At 39.2% G+C, this 19,120-nt stretch overlaps 1 protein-coding gene and 2 pseudogenes across 4 annotated transcripts in view; 2 read left to right on the top strand and 1 right to left on the bottom strand.

The window, feature by feature from the left end:
- The first annotated feature begins 905 nt into the window (after positions 1-905).
- Positions 906-19,120, top strand: part of Rufy2 (RUN and FYVE domain containing 2) — a 38,488-nt gene continuing 20,273 nt past the window's right edge. The window contains exons 1-11 of one of the 4 annotated variants that reach the window (XM_047553111.1): positions 906-1,159; positions 1,366-1,566; positions 3,354-3,527; positions 8,035-8,152; positions 10,267-10,368; positions 12,777-12,900; positions 13,063-13,124; positions 13,637-13,702; positions 15,778-15,847; positions 17,904-18,005; positions 18,381-18,497. In XM_047553111.1, coding sequence (XP_047409067.1) covers positions 1,548-1,566; positions 3,354-3,527; positions 8,035-8,152; positions 10,267-10,368; positions 12,777-12,900; positions 13,063-13,124; positions 13,637-13,702; positions 15,778-15,847; positions 17,904-18,005; positions 18,381-18,497 — 954 coding nt within the window. In that variant the 5' untranslated portion in view covers positions 906-1,159; positions 1,366-1,547. Of the gene's footprint in view, positions 1,160-1,365; positions 1,567-3,353; positions 3,528-8,034; positions 8,153-10,266; positions 10,369-12,776; positions 12,901-13,062; positions 13,125-13,636; positions 13,703-15,777; positions 15,848-17,903; positions 18,006-18,380; positions 18,498-19,120 lie in introns of those variants that run through there. The other 3 variants (XM_047553108.1, XM_047553109.1, XM_047553110.1) reach the window with 3 other exon arrangements.
- On the top strand, positions 9,223-9,351 carry LOC124986061 (uncharacterized; annotated as a pseudogene).
- LOC124984789 (nuclear transport factor 2-like) lies at positions 9,738-10,109 on the bottom strand (annotated as a pseudogene).

Raw genomic sequence — 19,120 nt, 5'->3', positions numbered from 1 at the left:
TTAGGGAGACCCTAGGCAACTTAGCAAGACCCTGTCTCAAAATAATAATAATAATAATAATAATAATAATATAATAATAATAAAAAATAAAAAAATAGTAGCTCAGGAGCCAAGCACTCTGGGTTGAATCCTCGGTACCCAAAAAAAAAAAAAAAAAAAAAAAAAACAAAAAACAAAAAAAACAAAAAAAAAAACAAAAAAAAAACAAAAAAAAACACACATTAACTTAAAAATAACTACTTTTACTTTTCCTGAGTTGATTTAACTTAAGTCTACATCTGTCAATCTGACCACTGTTGTAATTTTTAAGCATTTTTATTTATTTAGTGGGATTGAACCAGAGGCGCTTTACGACTGAACTACATCCTCTGTCCTTTTTATTTCTATTTCGAGACAGGGTCTTGTTATGTTGCCAGGCTGACCTGGAGTTGGCGATCCTCCTGTCCTAGCCTCCGGAGTCTCTGGGACTGCAGGCATGCACCACCATGCCTAGCGAAGCGTGGGGAGTTTTCCCTCCCCGAATGAGAGAACTCTAGCTTTCTCTCTCCATCTCTTCTTGATCAATGAGACCGTAGCGCATGACGTTTTATAAACCTGTATATTTACCGATGTAAACAACGTGATTTGGAGCTGCCTACCTAGCTTCAGTGGATCGCTATCTACTGTAACTGCGTCACATTCTCTAAGTTCTTGTGCCTCTGCGTTTGAGAAGGTGCGAGGCGAGCGGGCCGGGTGTTGGGGCTGACCCTGGCCTGCCCGCGACGATGGACACGTTCGCACGTGCCTCGAGTCCCCTCTTCAAGCCCGCGCTCTGCGCTCTGGCGAAGCCCGGGGGCCAAAGCTCCCCCGAGCTCCTGCTCTCCAGCTCCCGCTCCCGAGCTCTCCGTCGGGCTCCTCTTCCTTCTCTTCCGGGTCGGGTGGACGCACAGAGGCTGAGCGGGGCGGGTTTTCTCCCGTGCGGGCTGCAGGCTCCGCGGGCCCCCGCCGGATTCCCGGCGCCGCTTCCCTCGGGGGCCGCCCGGGCGTCCTCCCGCCGCCGGGGGGCGCTGTGGGCCGCAGCGGGCCGGTGCAGATGCAGTGGCGGCCGGCGAGCGGCTGCAGGGAGCTGGTGGCCGGGCCCAAGGAACCCCCGCTCGAGACCGCGCCGCCGCCGCCATGGGTAAGGGGAGCGGGCTGACCGTCGACGCCACCCTCGCTCACTGGCTGCAGGCCGAGGCCTGGCGGGGAGGCCTGCGCCAAGGCCGCGGAATCGGATCTGTGGCCCGAACCTGGGGTGGGCGGGGGCAGCGGGGATTCGGGGGCTCGGGGTCGCCATGGCAACGCGCGGCCCCACCTTGTTCCTTCCCGCCCCCGCCCGGGTTCTAGGGTCTGGTGGCCGAGGACTGCAGGTCTCACGGCTTCCAGCGAGGACCAGTCCAGCTAGGTGTCGCGCCGGGGTCGGGGGAACAACCCAGGACGAGCGATGACTTTTCAGATTTGGGGGGTGGCGGAGGGAAGACGCATCTCAGGTTTTGGCCTGGGCGCCCCACGCCGAGAAAGGGGGAGCGATGCCGTGCAAGACCCTGGGTGAGCCCTCCGTGGGGGTCTGGGGCGGGGGATGCGCCCGGAGGCGGCCTTGGGTTCGGGCAAGAAGAGAGGCAGGGAAGGGGCTCCAGGCCTCGGCTAGATGCGGAGACTGGCTCTTTGCCTGGTGTCTCGGTGCATCTGCAGCCCCACCCGAGTCAAGGAGCCCTCCTGGGGCGTGGCCGCAGTGTAAACGTCCTCGGCTGGGCCCCAGCACCGACCTGCAGCGCAGCAGCTGCAGTCACCCTTTGTATGGTTGTCACATCCCGAGTTACGGGTTTTGATGGGCACTATAAAATGGGAATCGTCAGATTATGACACATCAGGTGGTTTCACTGTGAGGAAAAAATTTTTTGTTGTTGGAGGGAACCCTACCACCATGCAGATTTGAAGAAATAATGATGCACATATATTCCATTAGCCAGCCTGGTCATAACAGTTGTATCTGTCTTTTAAATTCTTAAGAATTCAACGTCATGCTTCTTAATAGGTAGCTGAAATCAGAACTAGAATACCAAATCATGGGGAACTCTGGATTTTGTTCAGTAAAGGAAAAATCGGTGCTTTGACTACGTGGGCTTGTACACTTCTCAGCTATTATAGATTAATTGTTATACTAAGTGCTTTGTTTCTCCTTTGTGCTAAAGGGGATTGAACCCATGGGCACTCTACCATTAAGCTACATCCCCAGCCCTTTCTATATTTTTTTATGTTGAGATAAGAGTCCTGCTAAATTTCTCAAATTTGCAATCCTCCTGACTCTGCCTCTGGGAGTCACTGGGATTACAGGCATGCCCACAAGGTGTTTCATTTTTCTGCACCTCAGTTTTGTCACCTGTGTTTGCTGAAAATATTCCTGCCAGTCACAGTGATGAGAGTATGGGGACGCATCTGTATTTCTTAAAGTTTGTGGGAAAGAAGGTATTTTTTGAGTTGAAAATATCAATTAAAAATCAGAACTTTAAAATACGTCTTGGCATTCAAACTCAACCTCAGGCATCATCAGCTATATGAAAGGACAGGGAACTTTATAAGTGGTTCATGCAATACAGAACAACAGTTGGAATGGAAAAATGAGAGGGTTAAAATGACAGACTGAAGTAAGCAGCTTCCTTCCCCATTTTTGTCAGTGTTTTTTTTTAAATTTTTTATCCTAATTTTTAAAAAAAATTTTTGTGTCAGTGTTTTAACTGCCATGTTTGTTATGAGAGATAGTAGCATCTTAGAGCTTTACCTTTTATTTTATTTCCAGTTTATTCTGAACATTTTGCTTGGAATTTATCCTTAAGAGCATATCTGTTATCTACCATTACATGAAACCCTTAAATGTGTCACCTATGTCCCCAACTTACCTCCTCAGAAAACCATTTAAAAAACATTTTAAAAACTAGTAGGGGGCTGGGGAGATAGTTCAGTCGGTAGAGTGCTTACCTTGCAAGCACAAGGCCCTGTGTTCGATCCCCAGCACCCAAAAAAAAAAAAAAAAAAAAAAAAAAACTAGTAGGGACTAGTTTCTATAAAGTAAGACAACTGTGGGAGAATGACAAAACTGCAGAATCTTAAGAATGATTCATACACTTTGAAGTGGGCATGGCCGATTGCTATGATATGTGTGAGAGAGACACAAGGAGAAGTTAAGTGGGGGTGTCGTTAACTTGGCCCAGGGGAGATATTTAGTTTGTCCACCAAGGAAAAGCAAACCAGTGTTGGTTTTATAGGGGAAGGGACAAAAGTTTGTCTATTTTTCTTTGTCTTGTGAATGATGTTGGACTCTTTTCTTGTGTTTCCAGCTACAAAAGACCCCACAGCTGTAGAGAGAGCAAACTTGTTAAACATGGCTAAACTGAGTATCAAAGGACTCATTGAATCTGCTCTCAGCTTCGGTCGCACTTTGGACTCTGACTATCCCCCTTTGCAGCAGTTCTTTGTTGTTATGGAACATTGTCTGAAACATGGTCTTAAAGGTATCATGAGATTTCAAAAAAATCACTTTAGAATCCTTCCCTTTCCATCTTAGATATCCTAGAAAATGTATTTTTTGAGGCCATAATTACTGTTATTTTGTATTTAAAAAATAGTGAAAGGGTTGATTTTGGGGAGAAAAATTACCATTTTGTTTTTTAATAGATGATCTTCAGAAAATGCTTAATTGTTAGTGTTTTATAAAAAAAAAAATTATTAAACATTTTTTTCAACACGAACCCTTAAACTGGTTTCCATTTTCTAGAGCAATCAGAATTATTTTAAATTTCAAATTTCAAATGGTGATATGAACTCTAAGTTTGAGGTCTATTAAACAAATGCATTGAAATAATAGATTATATAGCTGGGCATGGTGGTGTACTCCATTCCTGTAATCCCTAGCTCAAGTTCAAGGGCAGTCTCAGCAACTTTGTGAGATCCTGTCTAAAAAATAAAAAAGGGCTCAAGATGTAGGTCTGTAGTATAATATCCCCAGGTTCAATCCTCAGAACTATAAAAAACAAAAACAAAAACAAAAAATAGGTTGTTAGAATAGGAACCTCCTTATTGTTTGGGTACATATCTATAGAAAGGGATCTCTGGATTGGGTATTATAGATATGAATGTGACCCTGAAAAAGATCATCCATTCTATTATACATTCATATAGTAAATGTAAAATGTTTGTTTTATGCTTAATTTCTTTTCACAGAACTAGGAATCAAACTCAGAGCCTCTTGCATGCTAGGCAAGTGCTCTACAACTGTGCCACATCCCCAGTCCCCAAAATTAAAGTTAAAGAGTAGCTATTATGCAACATATATTTAAAAATTAAATATAGACCTGAGGATGTGGCTAAGCACTTTTCTAGCATGCTTGAGGCTCTGGGTTCAGTCCCTAGCACCAGACACACACACACACAATTGACAGTTGGTTTATAGTTCATATGATTAGCATCTATATGGAGGGCTATGTAACAGTTGTATACTGGCCTGCATGGTGGTACACACCTATAGTTCCAGCTACTAGGGAGGCTAAGGCAGGAGGAAAGCAAGTTCCACCCTAACCTGGGCAACTTAGTGAGACCCTATCTGAAAAATAAAAAGAGCTGGGGATATAGCTTAGTGGTAAAGCACCCCTGCGTTCAGTCCACAGTACCCACGCCCAATTTTTTTCTATGTGATAGTATTCATGTTTATTTTTGTTTAAAAACTTTATATGTTTTAGCTATTAGGGATTGAACCCATGGGTGCTCTATCACTGAGCTATATTCCCATCCTTTTTACTTTATTTGGTACCAGGGATTGAGCCACATCCCCAGCCCTTTTTATTCTTCATTTTTCCATAGGTTCTTGCTAGTTGCTTAGGTCCTCACTAAGTTGCTGAGGCTGGCCTGGAACTTGTGATCCTCCTGCTTCAGTCTCCTGAATCACTGGGATGACAAGTATGTTCCTGGCTAAAGATTTAAAATAATTTCTTAAAATTGTATGAATGAACCGGGCATAGTGGCATTCACCTCTAATCCCAGTGGCTTGGGAGGCTGAGACAGGAGGATCATAAATTCAAAACCAGCCTCAGCAACTTAGTAAGACCCTGTCTCAAAACATAAAAGGGCTGAGAATGTGGCTCACTGGTTAAGCCCCTGTGGGTTTAATCCCTGGTACCAAAAAACGAAAAAACCCATACATACATATATGTATATAATATTACATATATACATATATACTTTATATATATTGTGCGTATATATATGTATATATATAGATTTAGATATGACTGGGGATGTAGCTCAGTGGTTAAGTACCTATGGGTTCAATCCTCAGAACCAAAAAAGGAAAAAAAAAATATATGAATGATAGCGAAATAGTGAAATATACTCTTTCGGTACAGTATTCCTCTCTTTATCTTATCTGTGACCCCTCAGTGGATGCCCAAAACCATAAATAGTACCAAACCCTATGTTTACTTTCTTTTTTCCTATGCATGACTATGATGATGTTTAATTTATCATTTAGACACAGTTTTTAATCTCTTGATTAACAATAACAAAATAGAAAAATCATAACAATATGCTGTAATTGAGTTATGTGAATGTGGTCTGTTTATGGAATTTTCTATGTAATATTTTCAGATCATAGTTGGCTGCAGGTACCACCTTATAGAAACCTCAGATAAGGGGAACTATTGAAATCTATCAAACAATATAACATAAAATAAAATAAATGCCTGGCACAGTAGCAAAATTCTGTAGTCCCAGCTACTCAAGAGGCTAGGAGGATTCATTGAGCCCCAGGTTTGAGATCAGCCTGGGTAACACGTTGAGAGCCCATCTCAAAAATAGAAACAAACAAAAAATCATAACTTCACAGAGCAAAATATGGATTCTGTTCATTCCTTTCCATTGATCTTTCTAAAGAGAGTCATTCTTTTAGCTCTTTTCTGTTTTTTTTTTTTTTTTTTTCTTTTACTCTAAATACAATTGTGTTGTATTATCCCGTGACTTTGTTTTTGGAGAACTCTACATAGATTCCTAGGAGTATTATTACTGGGTCAAAAGATATATAACTGGCATTATACAGGCTTCACTGACTTATCAACCAGCAGTGAATTAGAACATTTGCTTCTCCACATTTTTATTCTCTCCTGATGTTATCAGTCTCTACTTTTGGGCAAGCTGGTCTCCTTCCTCAGGCTCCCAAGCAGCTGGGACTACAGGTGCCACCACCACATCCTGCTTTAAAATCACCAGTCTAATCTCAGACCTTCTTGACTTTTAATTTCCTTTTCAAAAAACTTTTATTTTTAAAATAGCAGTGATGTAGATCTTTATTTTTCCCAAGCCTACTAAATTGGAATTTGGAATTTGCTCAATGATGACCAAAATAGTTTCATATTTATTATGCTTTATAAAATATAGTAAGCCATTTCCTAGTAGTCATAGGCTTATCTTTTTTTTTTTCTCTTTGTGGTACTAGGGATTGAACCCCAGGGCACTTTACCACTGAGCTATATGCCCAACACTTTTAATTTTTATTTTGAGATGGGTCTCACTAAGTTTCTTAGGAATAAGTTGCTTAGGGTCTCACTAAGTTCCTGAGGCTTGCAAGCCTCTGCCTCAGCCTATGAAGTTTCTGGGATTACAGGTGTGTGCCATTTTTGGCATCCCCAACCCTTTTTATTTTTTGAGACAGGGTTTTGCTAAGCTGCTGAGATCCTTGCTAAATTCCTGAGACTGACCTTAAATTTGGGATCCTCCTGCCTCAGCCTCCTAAGTGACTGGGATTACAGGTGTATACCACCAACCCTGGCTCCTGTGCTTATCTTAATGCATCTAGGGGTTTTTTTGTTTGTTTGTTTTTTGTGCTAGGGATTGAACCCTGGGGGGATTAACCCCTGAGCCATATCCCCAATCCTTTTTATTTTGAACAAGGGTTTTTATTTTTCCCCTTGAATTTATTTTTTAGTTTCAATGGACCTTTATTTATTTATATGCATTGCTGAGAAACCCAGTGCTTCACACATGCCAGGCAAGTGCTCTGCCACTGAGCTACAGCCCCTGCCCCCAATCGAGGATCTTGCTAAGTTGTTTAAAGGCATTTCTAAATTGCTGAGGCAGGCTTTGAATTTGTGATTCTCCTGCCTCAGCCTCTGGAGTATCTGGGATTGGAGGCGTGCACCACTGTGCCCATCTGATTTAATGGTTTTGTATTACCCGAATGTCAAAATAAATAAAAATAAATTCATAATTTTTTGTAATTGAAAGGAAAACACCTTGTTATCTGTGCTTGGCTTATTTAAACTTATTGAAGATCAGTCTGCAAGAGCCAACAGTCTTTATTTTGGTACTGGTCAAGAATGAGTGGTCGTTGTTTAATTACCTGCTTCTATACTTTTGTTTTTTAAAGTGGTATAGGGGATTGAACCCAGGAGTTCTTTACTACTGAGTCTTATTCCCAGCCCTTTTGATTTTTTAATTTTGAGACAAGGCCTTACTAAGTTGCCTAGGCTGGTCTCAAACTTGCAATCCTCCTGCCTTGGCCTCCTGAGTGTTGGGATTACAGGTGTGTGCCATCATGACCGACTCTGTCTACATATTTTGATATGAAGGAATAGCCAAAAAAGCATTTTTCTGATATGGCAAAGTGTTGGGGGCAGTCCGATTGAACAAGAGAGGAAAAGTGGGGCATGGTGGGGCACGCCTATAATTCCAGCTTCTCAGAGCGCTGAGATAGTATTGCAAGTTCAAGGTCAACCTAGGCAACTTTATTGACACTTTGTCTCAAAATAAAAAATAACAAGGGCGGGGGATGTAGTTCAGTGGTAGAGAACCTCTGGGTTCAATACCAGTACCAAAAAATTAGATTAAAAAAATAAATAAAAGGAGTGGAAAGGTCTTTGGATAATGGTATGTTAAATTAGAAAGGTTGAAACTGAATATTTACACCAATATTACACCATTTGTATGTTGAAACTGTGGGCATTGTATTTTCTTCCTTTTTCCCCCCCCCAGTAAGAAAATCATTTTTGAGTTATAACAAAACCATTTGGGGCCCTTTGGAACTGGTAGAGAAGCTTTACCCAGAAGCAGAAGAAATAGGAGCCAGTGTCCGAGATTTACCTGGTCTTAAGTAAGTAATGTTATTAGTTGTTCCTTCTTAACCTCAGAAGTATATTTACTGTCCTCTAACATACCTCATGGTTTATCGTCTTCTCTCAGCCTTAATGATACCAAAAGCTCAGTCCTTGTCCCTTGTGATGATCCAATGACAAGAACATGGTTTTAAGGAAAAAGAAAGGTTGCTGTTTGCCAGAAAAGGAGAATACGCAGTGGACTCCTGTCCCAGGAGCTGTGATTCTAACTACCCGGAGAAACAGTGGGCTTTTAAAGGAGGGATACGAAGGCTGCATTCCAGCAGTGCCTTGTTAGGAGTTATAATTCATTTTTAGCCTTCGCGAGACAGCCATGTCTCAGATCCCCTGGTAAAAGCTATGAAGTCTGGATTTCTTCATTCCTGTGGTCCCTGGGCTGCAGGACAGATAACTTGACCTAGGATAGAAAGGTTAATCTTACTTCTTCATGGTTAGGGAGCAGGAGAGGAAGAAAAGAAGGTGGGGGGCAGGAAAAAGTCAATTTTAAATTAAACTGCAGTGGCAGAGCAGCAAGTGTTATATTCATATCATGAGCAGACCCCTGTTACCTCAGGTATCCTTCTTTCATTGTCTCCCAATAAAAATCTGTTCATGCTTTATTTTTTTTGTACTGGGGATTGAGCCCAGAGGTGCTTTACCACTAAGCCACATCCCCAGCCCTGTCCCATTTTTTAAAATTTATTTAAAAAATTTTTGAGACAGGGTCTCACTAAGTTGCTGAAGTCCTCACTAGGTTGCTGAGGCTGGCCTCAAACTTGTGATCTTCCTGTCTTAGTCTCCAAAGTTGCTGGGATTATAGGCATGTGCTACCATGCTTGGCTCTGAATCATTTCTTTAATTTATTTTTATATTGGTATGTTTTAATTATTATATTGTGATTTGTTGTTACATATTCATCCATGAACATAATGTAATTTGGTCAATTTCAATTCCCAGTATGGAGAATCATTTCTTTTAAGGCATAAGATGGTACTTACATATCCTATTGGGGCATATTTACCAAGCTCCCCAGGATTGGTTAACTTGTTGGCTTAAAACTATAAAAACGAGCTTTGTACAGTGGTAGCATCATAGCCAATGAGGTTTATCTGGGGTGTGATTATTGTTAATTGAAAACTATAAAAATGAAAACAATACCATGATAAGATTCCCTTTTTTCTTTCTTTTTTTAAGAAAATTTTCGTGGTTTTATTGTATCATAAGGCATTGAACCATCTGAACAAATCAATATCTTGGCGGTGAGGCAGCTGCTTTCTCCCTCACGTCTTTGGGTTCCTAGAGCAACTTGTCAGTAGATTAAAAAAAAAAAAAAAAAAGACAACCTTTTGCATTACTTAAGTCTTTCCAAGGCATGCGCTGGTACGACACAAACTTCTCTTTTCAGATGCAACTAGTCTAGTGTCCAAACATCACTCACAAAACCTTGGTGGCAGCAGTGCACTGTGCCCACTCCCACTGTGACCCTGCTCATTTGTGTATGATATTTGGAGCATCTGGAGGAATGGGATAGTATTGGGAAGAGGAGGGAGGAGGAAACAGCATGAGTGCCTGGCCAGGAGGAGGTCAGCTGAGATTGTGCAGGGCAAGCCTGAACATGTTACTGGTGCAAACCCATGTGATGTTCTTTAATAGGAACATCTGGTGGAACCCCATGATAGGGTCTTCATCAGCCTTTAGCTGGCCCACAACCATGCTAATGATGCAGCTATCTGGCGTGGGCTGACAGTCCTGCGCTGTGATGCTGTGCTGGATTTTCTGGAAGGCTAGACAACTTCTCCACAATGGCAGCTTTCCCCTGGAACTGCTGTCCTTCCCATGAAAGGCATGATGCATCAATATAAATTGCACCTAGTTGGGTTCTGTCATTATCAAATACCTAGTAGTAATGTTGAATGAAGGGGATCCAGTCTGCTCCCAAATTGGCTTGTCTCCCATTCTGGAGCGTCATTGAGACCCGAGGGGTTGGCACAATGGCGGCAGCGGCGGCAACCCAGCCTTTTCTTTGTTAATGTGTACCTCAACAGAGATGGAATGTGGAATCCATGGTTTTAGAGCTAAGGCTATTTTCTGACCATTTGGCTCTTCTTTTTAGGACCCCACTGGGTCGTGCAAGAGCATGGCTTCGATTAGCCCTCATGCAGAAAAAAATGGCTGATTACCTGCGTTGCTTAATTATTCAAAGGGATCTCTTGAGGTTGGTACCGTCAACTCATGTTCTTTTTTTTTTCATTTATATTCTCTCTTCCAAAAATGATCCAACTTGTAGTATAAAAGGATAATAAAAATTTGCATTGGAATTTGGGGGTTAATTCTATATGTTTCTTCCTAGCTCTTGAATGTCCAGTACAGATAAATACTTCAACTGTGTTGTGGGCACTGTTTAAACTGAAGATCAAATATTTAAGACAGACAACCAGAGAAATGCAATCAGTCTCCCAAGGGAGTGTACCCAGGGCAGCCCTTCGTTTGTCCTTATTCTCACAGTCTCTGATGTTCTGAAGAATATGGTCCTGTTTTTCGATTTACCTATGACTTTGGTTCTATATCTTAGTTTTCCCATTTGTAAAATGAGAATAACCATACTTTAAGCTCTATTATTTCTCAACAATATTCTGAAGATTGAGGAAGACGTGAGATAGCGGTAACTACTTCTGTGAATATAGACAAGAGATGCTTAACCATTGAGCCACATTCCCAGTCCTTTTATAATTTTTTAAATTTTGAGATAGGGTCTTGGCTCAGTTGTTTAGGGCCTCACTAAATTGCTGAGGCTGGCTTTGAACTTGCAGTCCTCCTGCCTCAGCTGGCATTACAAGTGTGAGCCACCACACCCAGTGTCAGACTACCTTATTTCTTTCACAGATCTCTTATTTCAACTTTTTTTTTGAATACAGATATCCATAAGTGCATTTATTTATTTATTTATTCATGCATGAATGCAGTACTGGGGATTGAACCCAGGGGCATCTCTACTACTGAACTGCATCCCCAGGCCTTTTTAATTTTGAGACAGGGCCTCACTAAATTGCTGAGGCTATCCTGGAATTTATGATCCTCTTGCTTTAGCCTCTTAACTTGCTGAGATTATAGGCATGCACCACTATACCTGGCTTCCATTAAGTATCTTTAATAGATATTATCTATTAAAATAACTTAAAATATGCCTATGAAATGTACTGACTTGAACATGGGCTTTGAAAAGTTTATTTTTTTAATTTTTAATTTTTATTTATTTATTTATTTTTGGTATTGGGGATTGAACTCAGGGGCGCTTAACCATTGAACCACATCCCCAGCCCTTTTTATTTTTATTTTGAGACACATTCTCACTGAGTTGCTAAGGCTGGCTTTGAACTTGCAATCTTCCTGCCTCAGCCCCCCAAGTTGCTAGGATTACAGGCATGTGCCACCATAACCGGCTATTTTTATTTTTTTAGAATTTTTTTGTGGTTTTGGGGATTGAACCCAGGGGTGCTCAACCTCAGAGCCATGACCCCAGTCCTTTTAATTTTTTATCTTGAGACAGGGTCTCACTGAATTGCTAAAGTTGGCCTCAAACATTTTTTAAAAATATTTCTTAGATGTTGATAAACCTTTATTTTATTCATTTATTTATATGTGGTGCTGAGAATCAAACCCAGTGCCTCACACATGCTAGGCAAGCACTTTACCACTGAACCACAACCCCAGCCCCTATTTATTTGTTCTTTTTAGATACGGAGACTCAAAAAATTTTATACCACCCCTCAGAAACAAGTATTTGTGTAACATTGGTGAAATAAGAAAAATGTTTTTCTATTAATTTTAAATCATTTTTCTTTCTCTCTTTTTTTTCTCTTTTTGGAACCAGGGATTGAACCAAGGGGTGTTTAACCACTGAGCCACATCCCCCGCCCCACCCCCATATTTCTCAAGCCCAGCTTCCAATGTTTTATGTTTATTTTCCACCTTCGTCTTTATCCCAAAGGTTTTAGTGAATCCAAGTCCGAGTTCTGAAAATTCAGTTCTAATAAAATGTATAATTAGATTAGGAAATCACTGTGTCCGTGTGTGTGTGTGTGTGTGTGTGTGTGTGTTTGTGTGTGTGTTACTGAGAATCAAACCCAGTGGGGTCTACCACTAAGCCTTATCCTTTTTTTATTTTGAGATAGGGACTCACTAAGTCACAGAGGCTGTCAAATGAGCAATTCTCCTGCCTCAGTTTCCCAAGTAGCTGTGATTACAAGCCACTGCGAGTTCACTGTCCTTCTGAAAGTCAGAAATATTTCAGGTGTCAGTGTTGCCTTTCTTTTAATCTCACTTTGATTTTCTCTTCTTTTCTCTTTTCAAATTCCTTTTCCTATTTTCTTAAATTTTAAAGTCATCTAACATGGCCAGGAGCATAACTCAGTGGTAGAGGGCTACTGTAGCATGCATATGAGGCCCTGGGTTCAATCCCTAGCACTGCAAAAAAAAAAAAAAAAAATTAAAAATTTAAAAATAAAGGCACCTCACATAGATGTGTCCATGTCTTCAAGGTGGAAGGAAGATAGGGTGCTAAGATTTCAAATTTTAATTTTAGAAATTTGTGATTTAAGGTTTTTGTTCTTCTAATTTTCACAGTGAGTTCTATGAGTATCATGCACTAATGATGGAAGAAGAAGGAGCAGTAATTGTTGGACTGCTTGTTGGCCTGAATGTGATAGATGCTAATCTTTGTGTGAAGGGAGAGGATTTAGACTCACAAGTAAGTACAGAAGGTTTTCAGTTGGCACACTTCCTCTTTGATCCAGGTGTCACTTCAAGTTGTAAACAATGCTATTAAACACCAAAGAAAAATTAAGGGTGAAAAAGAGTTGCATGATTATCATTTCTTTCCTTTAAATAAAAATAAATTTATTACTTTCAGGTTGGAGTGATTGATTTTTCCATGTATTTAAAGAATGAAGAAGATATTGGAAATAAAGAAAGGTATGATTTTCCTAAGTTACTTCACTTTTTAAAAAAATATACAACTCTTTACCAGTCAATTTTAGATTCATCTATTTATATTATGGTTTGTGTCTGTGTCTCCTCTTACCTCTACCCCTCGACTCCTGTTTTGTTTCATTTTTACTTTCTTTAAAAGTTTTACAAGGCAAAATGGAAAAATCAGTTAGAAGAAGTTGACTTTAATGTGAAGTAGGACTTTTGATCATACCTCTACTTATTGAGATGCATTTTCATAGCTGCATTTTGTAAAAATAGTGATTTATTTCAAAATCTAATTATTTAAAATATACTAACAGTGTTGTTGAGTCTAGTATTAGTAATTTATTGAACAAAGGTTATGGTTACTTAGTACCAGTTACATCTGAGATTATAAAAATTCTTGAATTTTGTTTTAAAGGCAAGACAATGTTGTTTTATGATAATTTTTTGGATGATTGAGATATTTTTTTCCACACTTCCAGATAACATAAAGCTTCTTTTCCTCCCTCTAGGAATGTTCAAATTGCTGCTATCTTAGATCAAAAGAATTATGTTGAAGAATTAAATAGACAACTCAAGTAAGTATTATGGGTACCTCACATACTTATTAATATTCTTAGGCTTTCATTTTAAACCTATCCTTTCTCCTAAGTTTAGTTAAGAAAGGTTTGTGGGAATAGAGAACAGAAATTTAAAATACAGAGAATTGATTGGATGTGGTGGCACATGCCTGTAATCCCAGTGACTTTGTTCACTGAGGCAATAGTATTGCAGGTTCAATGCCAGCCTCAACAACTTACTGAGGCCCTAGGCAAACTATGGAGACTCTGTCTCAAAATAAAAAATAAAAAGGGCTGGGGATGTGACTTAGTGGTTAAGCACCCCTTGGTTCAATCCCTGGTTCCAAAAAAGAAAAAAAAAAAAAGAAAAAAGAAAGAGAGAGAAAGAAAAATGATTTAATGTGAATAGAAAAACATTTTTCTTATTTCACTGATCTTATATACAAATACTTGTTTCTGAGAGTAGAATAAAATTTGTTGTGTCTCTATATCTAAAAGGAGCAAATAAATAGGGCTGGGGTTGTGACTCAGTGGTAAAGTGCTTGCCTAGCATGTCTGAGGCACTGGGTTGAATTCTCAGCACCACATATAAATAATGAATAAAATAAAGGTTTATCAACATCTAAAATATATATTTAAAAAAGAATAAATAAATTGTCTATTATAGCTATTGTATCGCGTTCCCTCTGGCCGCAGAGAGAGACACGACAAATGTCTGAAGCTTTGGAAGTTTATTATGCACAGTCCCTCTCCTACACTTCTCTTACTCCCAGCTTCCGCGCACTCCCAGCTTCTCTTCTCTCAGCTTCTTCTTACTCCCAGCTTCCGCGCACTTCCAGCTCAGCTTCAGCCTTCGCCCCCCTACTCTCCCACCCACCAGGCTTATATACACTTCAACCAATCAGGGGAGAGTACACGAGGTAAACGCGGACAGCTGCAAGCATAGGATAGGTACACGAGGGGGGCATGCTCTAATCACATCGTTAACTAGCCAATCATTGGAATTCGCTGGTTGTTTACTGTATAGCTGGCCGCTTTTGGCTCAGCGTCAGGCGCCATCTTGACCATGCCCAAGGCTGGGGGTCCCGGAAACCCCGACACTATTGCTATAATAAATTATATTACATATTATTGGAAAAAGTTTGGGAGGATAGTATCAAGTAGGCCTTGGACAATAGACCTAATAAAATGTATAGTAGTGTCTACTCTTTTTTTTTGGTTCTAGATATTGAACCCAGGAATGTTTTACCACTAAGCTACATTCCCAGCCCTTTTATTTTTTTATTTTTATTTTGAGACAGGTCTCACTAAGTTGCTGAGGCTGGTCCTGATCTTGCAATCTTCCTGCCTCAGCCTCCCCAATTGCTAGGATTATAAGCATGTACCACCATGTCCTGCTAGTATCCACTCTTGATCTACTTAAAACAAAAATGCAAAAGCAAGTGTGTTTGTGTGGTGTTACATGACTTATGACTACATTCATGAAACGTAGGGTGTCTAGGTGGAGGCCAACTGGGTACCTGATGCTGGGTATCTCATGTTCATGTTTTTCAAATTATGTGTGACTTTGAAGGTTTCTACATTATGATGACAATAGGGGAAACAGAATGGGAGTTGAACTGAAAAGCACCATATGCTTTATTAAGCCACATAATTATAGAGTGTACTTTTAAAGTTCATCCTCTTAAAAATAATTTAAATTCTAACAATATTTGTTAATTTTGTGTGGAATTTCCATTCCTAAACATTATCAGTTAAATATAAAAAGGACCCTAAGAAGATAATGAAAAATGAACAGTTCCAAATCAATTTTTTTTGTTACTTTATTTGGTGCTGGGGGTGGAACCCAGGCCTTTCATCTATGAGGCAAGTGCTCTACTGCTGAGCTATATCACCAGTCTTGGAATTTTAATAGAAATATTGTTTTGCTGTTCTAGCCAAATGAAGTTATCTAAGTAAATGAAATTTCCCACTTCCAGACATTTGTTCAGGATAGTTGGTATATGTCACATAATGAGTCCAGGATACCATAGTTTTTTTTGCCTTCATGAGTGTATATGATTGTGAATGAGTGTTTTCTTTGTTAATTTCAGCAGTACAGTCAGCAGCCTCCATTCAAGAGTTGATTCGTTGGAAAAGTCAAACACTAAGCTGATTGAAGAGGTATTGTCTCCCAATAATGGATAATAATTTTCCCTGAACCTGCTATTTGTGATCCTTTTCCCTTTTAAATATAAATCCATTAAGTGGATCCATACACACACACTTTCATCATGATGGAATACTTGCATTTATAATTGGTGACTGTAAATTCTAGAAAAAACACATATTCATAGACAAATTCCCAGGCATGTGAATCTGTGAGATACTATTGATATACTCAGCTTCTAGAAATGAGCCCTAGAGACGAAACTCACACAGACTTTTCTATAGATACACTGTGATTCTCCTTTTAAATCTGGATGACATATATTTAGGTAGTAGATTGACCTAGGAATTGTTTTTTCAGTGACACCGTATGTCCTTGGTTTTCCACTATTCAGATTACTTTTGTTCACAAGCATCATTGCATGATTGTGTCTGCCCTTCTTCTACTCTCTCATGTGTAAATCTCATCCCATCTGTTCTGGTTTCCTCTGTTGTGAGAGTGACAATCCAGTGGTATAAGAGCTCATTTGAGGAGCCAGAAATTTGTCTAAGCCTTCTTGTTCATACTACTTGCAGTTATTTTATTTATTTATTTTGCGGTGCTGGGGATCGAACCCAGTGCCTTGTGCTTACAAGGCAAGCACTCTACCAACTGAGCTATCTCCCCAGCCCTCAGTTATTTTATTTTAAAATCTATCAATCAGGTGTGGTGGTACACACCTGTAATCCCACCTACTTGGGAATCTGTGGCTTCTAGGATCATAAGTTTGAAGCCACCCTGGACAGTTTAGTGAGACCCTGTCTCAAAATAAATAAGTATCTACCAAATCAAAGTAATTTTGCTTCCTGTTTTTAGAATTATTTAGGCAAGAAGAAGCTTGTTATTAGTACTATGAATCCTATATTCCATGTTAATTAAAATTCTTAATTCTTTAAGAATTGACCTGTTCTTGGGGCCGGGGTTGTGGCTCAGGGGTAGAGTGCTTACCTAGCACATGTGAGGCACTGTGTTTGATCCCCAGCATCACATAAAACTAAATAAACAAAATAAAGGTATTGTGTACATCTACAACCAAAAATACTAAAAAAAAAAAAAAAAAAAAAAAAAGAACTGGCCTGTTCTTTCCAAACCGTAGAGTACTTGATGCTTTACATGATTGCATTTCAAAATCTTTCTGTTGATGATTGGACTCCTGATTGGGACCATTATTGCTGCTTACTAGTTTGTGCCTCTGCTTTTTGTTGTATGTATGGTACTGGGAATTGAACTCAGGGATTCTCTACTACTGAGCTACATCCCCAGTCCTTTTAAATTTATTTTTAATTATTATTTTGTTTGGTTCTGGGGATTGAACCCAGAGGCACTTAACCACTGAGCCACATCCCCAGCCCTTTTAATATTTTATTTTGAGACAGAGTCTCGATAAGCTGCTGAGGCTTGCTTTGAATTCATGATCTTCCTGCCTTGGCCTCCCAAGTTGCTGGGATTACAGGTGTGCACCACCAAACTTGGTTGCCTTTTTTACTTTGAGACAGGGTCTCACTAAGTTGCTTAGGGCCTTGCTAAGTTGCTGAGGCTGGCTTTGAACTTGCCATTTTCCTGTGTCAGTCTCCTGAGTTGCTGGGATTACAGGTGTGAGTCACCATGCCCAGTTATATTGTTAATTTTCAATGATAGCACAATTTTCTTTTTTATGTTTGTATCTTTAGACAAGGCTTTATAATCTTATTTAATGAATAATTAAATATATATATTTATATAATGCTCACATACTACATTCTTGACATATTATAAACTTTACAGTAAGCATAATGTGTTTGTTATAAGCCTAACAAATAAGCTTAATATGTTTTAACTACAAAAGGAAATAGTAGAAATAGTACAAGAGGAAATAATTTTTAATTGGTATCTTGGAATAATAAAGAGTACATTTTTCTTAGGAAAGTTTTTGTAAATGTGAGACATTTTGCTAGTTTTAGGATTTTATTTTCTGTTTTGTAACCATGAATATAACCTGTAAAGCAAGTATATTTAAAATCTTTTTTCCTTGTCCTTTTTCATAATTTTTAGTTAGCAATAGCAAAGAATAATATCATTAAACTCCAAGAAGAAAACCATCAATTACGAAGTGAAAATAAAATGATTTTAATGAAAACACAGCAGCACCTAGAGGTAAGTATAGACTGCTTCCAGACCCTCCTTTGGCAGAAATTACCACTGTTACAGACTTTTGCTTAGACTAGGTATTTCTATGCTGTATTAATAGTAGTAATTATAGAATAAAAAGTTTGTTTTCTTAGGTGTGGTGGCACATGCTTGTCATCCAAGCTACCCAAGAGACTGAGGCAGGAGGTTGGCAAGTTTGAGGCCAGTCTTAGCAATTTAACAAGACTCTGCCTTAAATAAATATATAAATAAATAGATAGATAGATAAAGGGATAGAGATGTAGCTCAGTGATTAAAGTGCTCCTCAGTTGACCCCAGCACCAAAAAACAAAACAAAACAATAATGATGAAAAAAACACAAGTTGTTTGTTTCCTTTGTAGGTCACCAAAGTGGATGTGGAAACAGAACTTCAAACATACAAGCATTCTCGGCAGGGGCTAGATGAGATGTATAATGATGCCAGAAGGCAACTTCGAGATGAATCTCAGTTACGACAGGTAGCTTACATTAAAGTTAATTAACAAAATCCTGGGACTAATTTACCCTCAAGCAAATACCATTTTGAATATTTCAGTCTTTGATGTGGAATAGCAAATTCACCCCCTTAATGTTCTCAGTCTTTAAATTCCCACTCTATTAGCATTTTTGAAACTGTGAGTTATGATCTATGGTTATAAAATAAATGAGTTGTGACTGACATTGCAATAAATGAAATAGAATAGAATGAAATATGCAAATATTGGTAAAGTCATATTTAAAATTAACTGTTTTTTAGTCTTTGAAATTGGGAAATGTGCAGAAAAAAACAAATGTACAGCCTAATGAATACAAGTACATCTATAACCACTATCGAGGTCAAAAAGAGACTCTTGCCAGCTTTTCTGTCCCCTTTTACTGTTTATAAAATTAGGAAGTTTCTTAATCTGACAAAAATTCTTTAAAAAATTAACTTGTTTTGAGCTATCTTTGGTCTTTACTTGTACATGCTACTTCAGTAGCTTTTATTAAGTAAAATTAATGCTGAATTTATGAGGCATAAAAATATTCTTAAACTATTGGACTAATGATGATTAACAGAATAATTAACAGAATATAGAAGATATTTTCTTTTTGTTTCTTC

The sequence above is a fragment of the Sciurus carolinensis genome, chromosome 5, assembly GCF_902686445.1.
Source record: "Sciurus carolinensis chromosome 5, mSciCar1.2, whole genome shotgun sequence".
NCBI lineage: Eukaryota > Metazoa > Chordata > Mammalia > Rodentia > Sciuridae > Sciurus > Sciurus carolinensis.
Note: the sequence above shows the minus strand (reverse complement) of the source record. Positions and strands in the feature narration are given on the sequence as shown.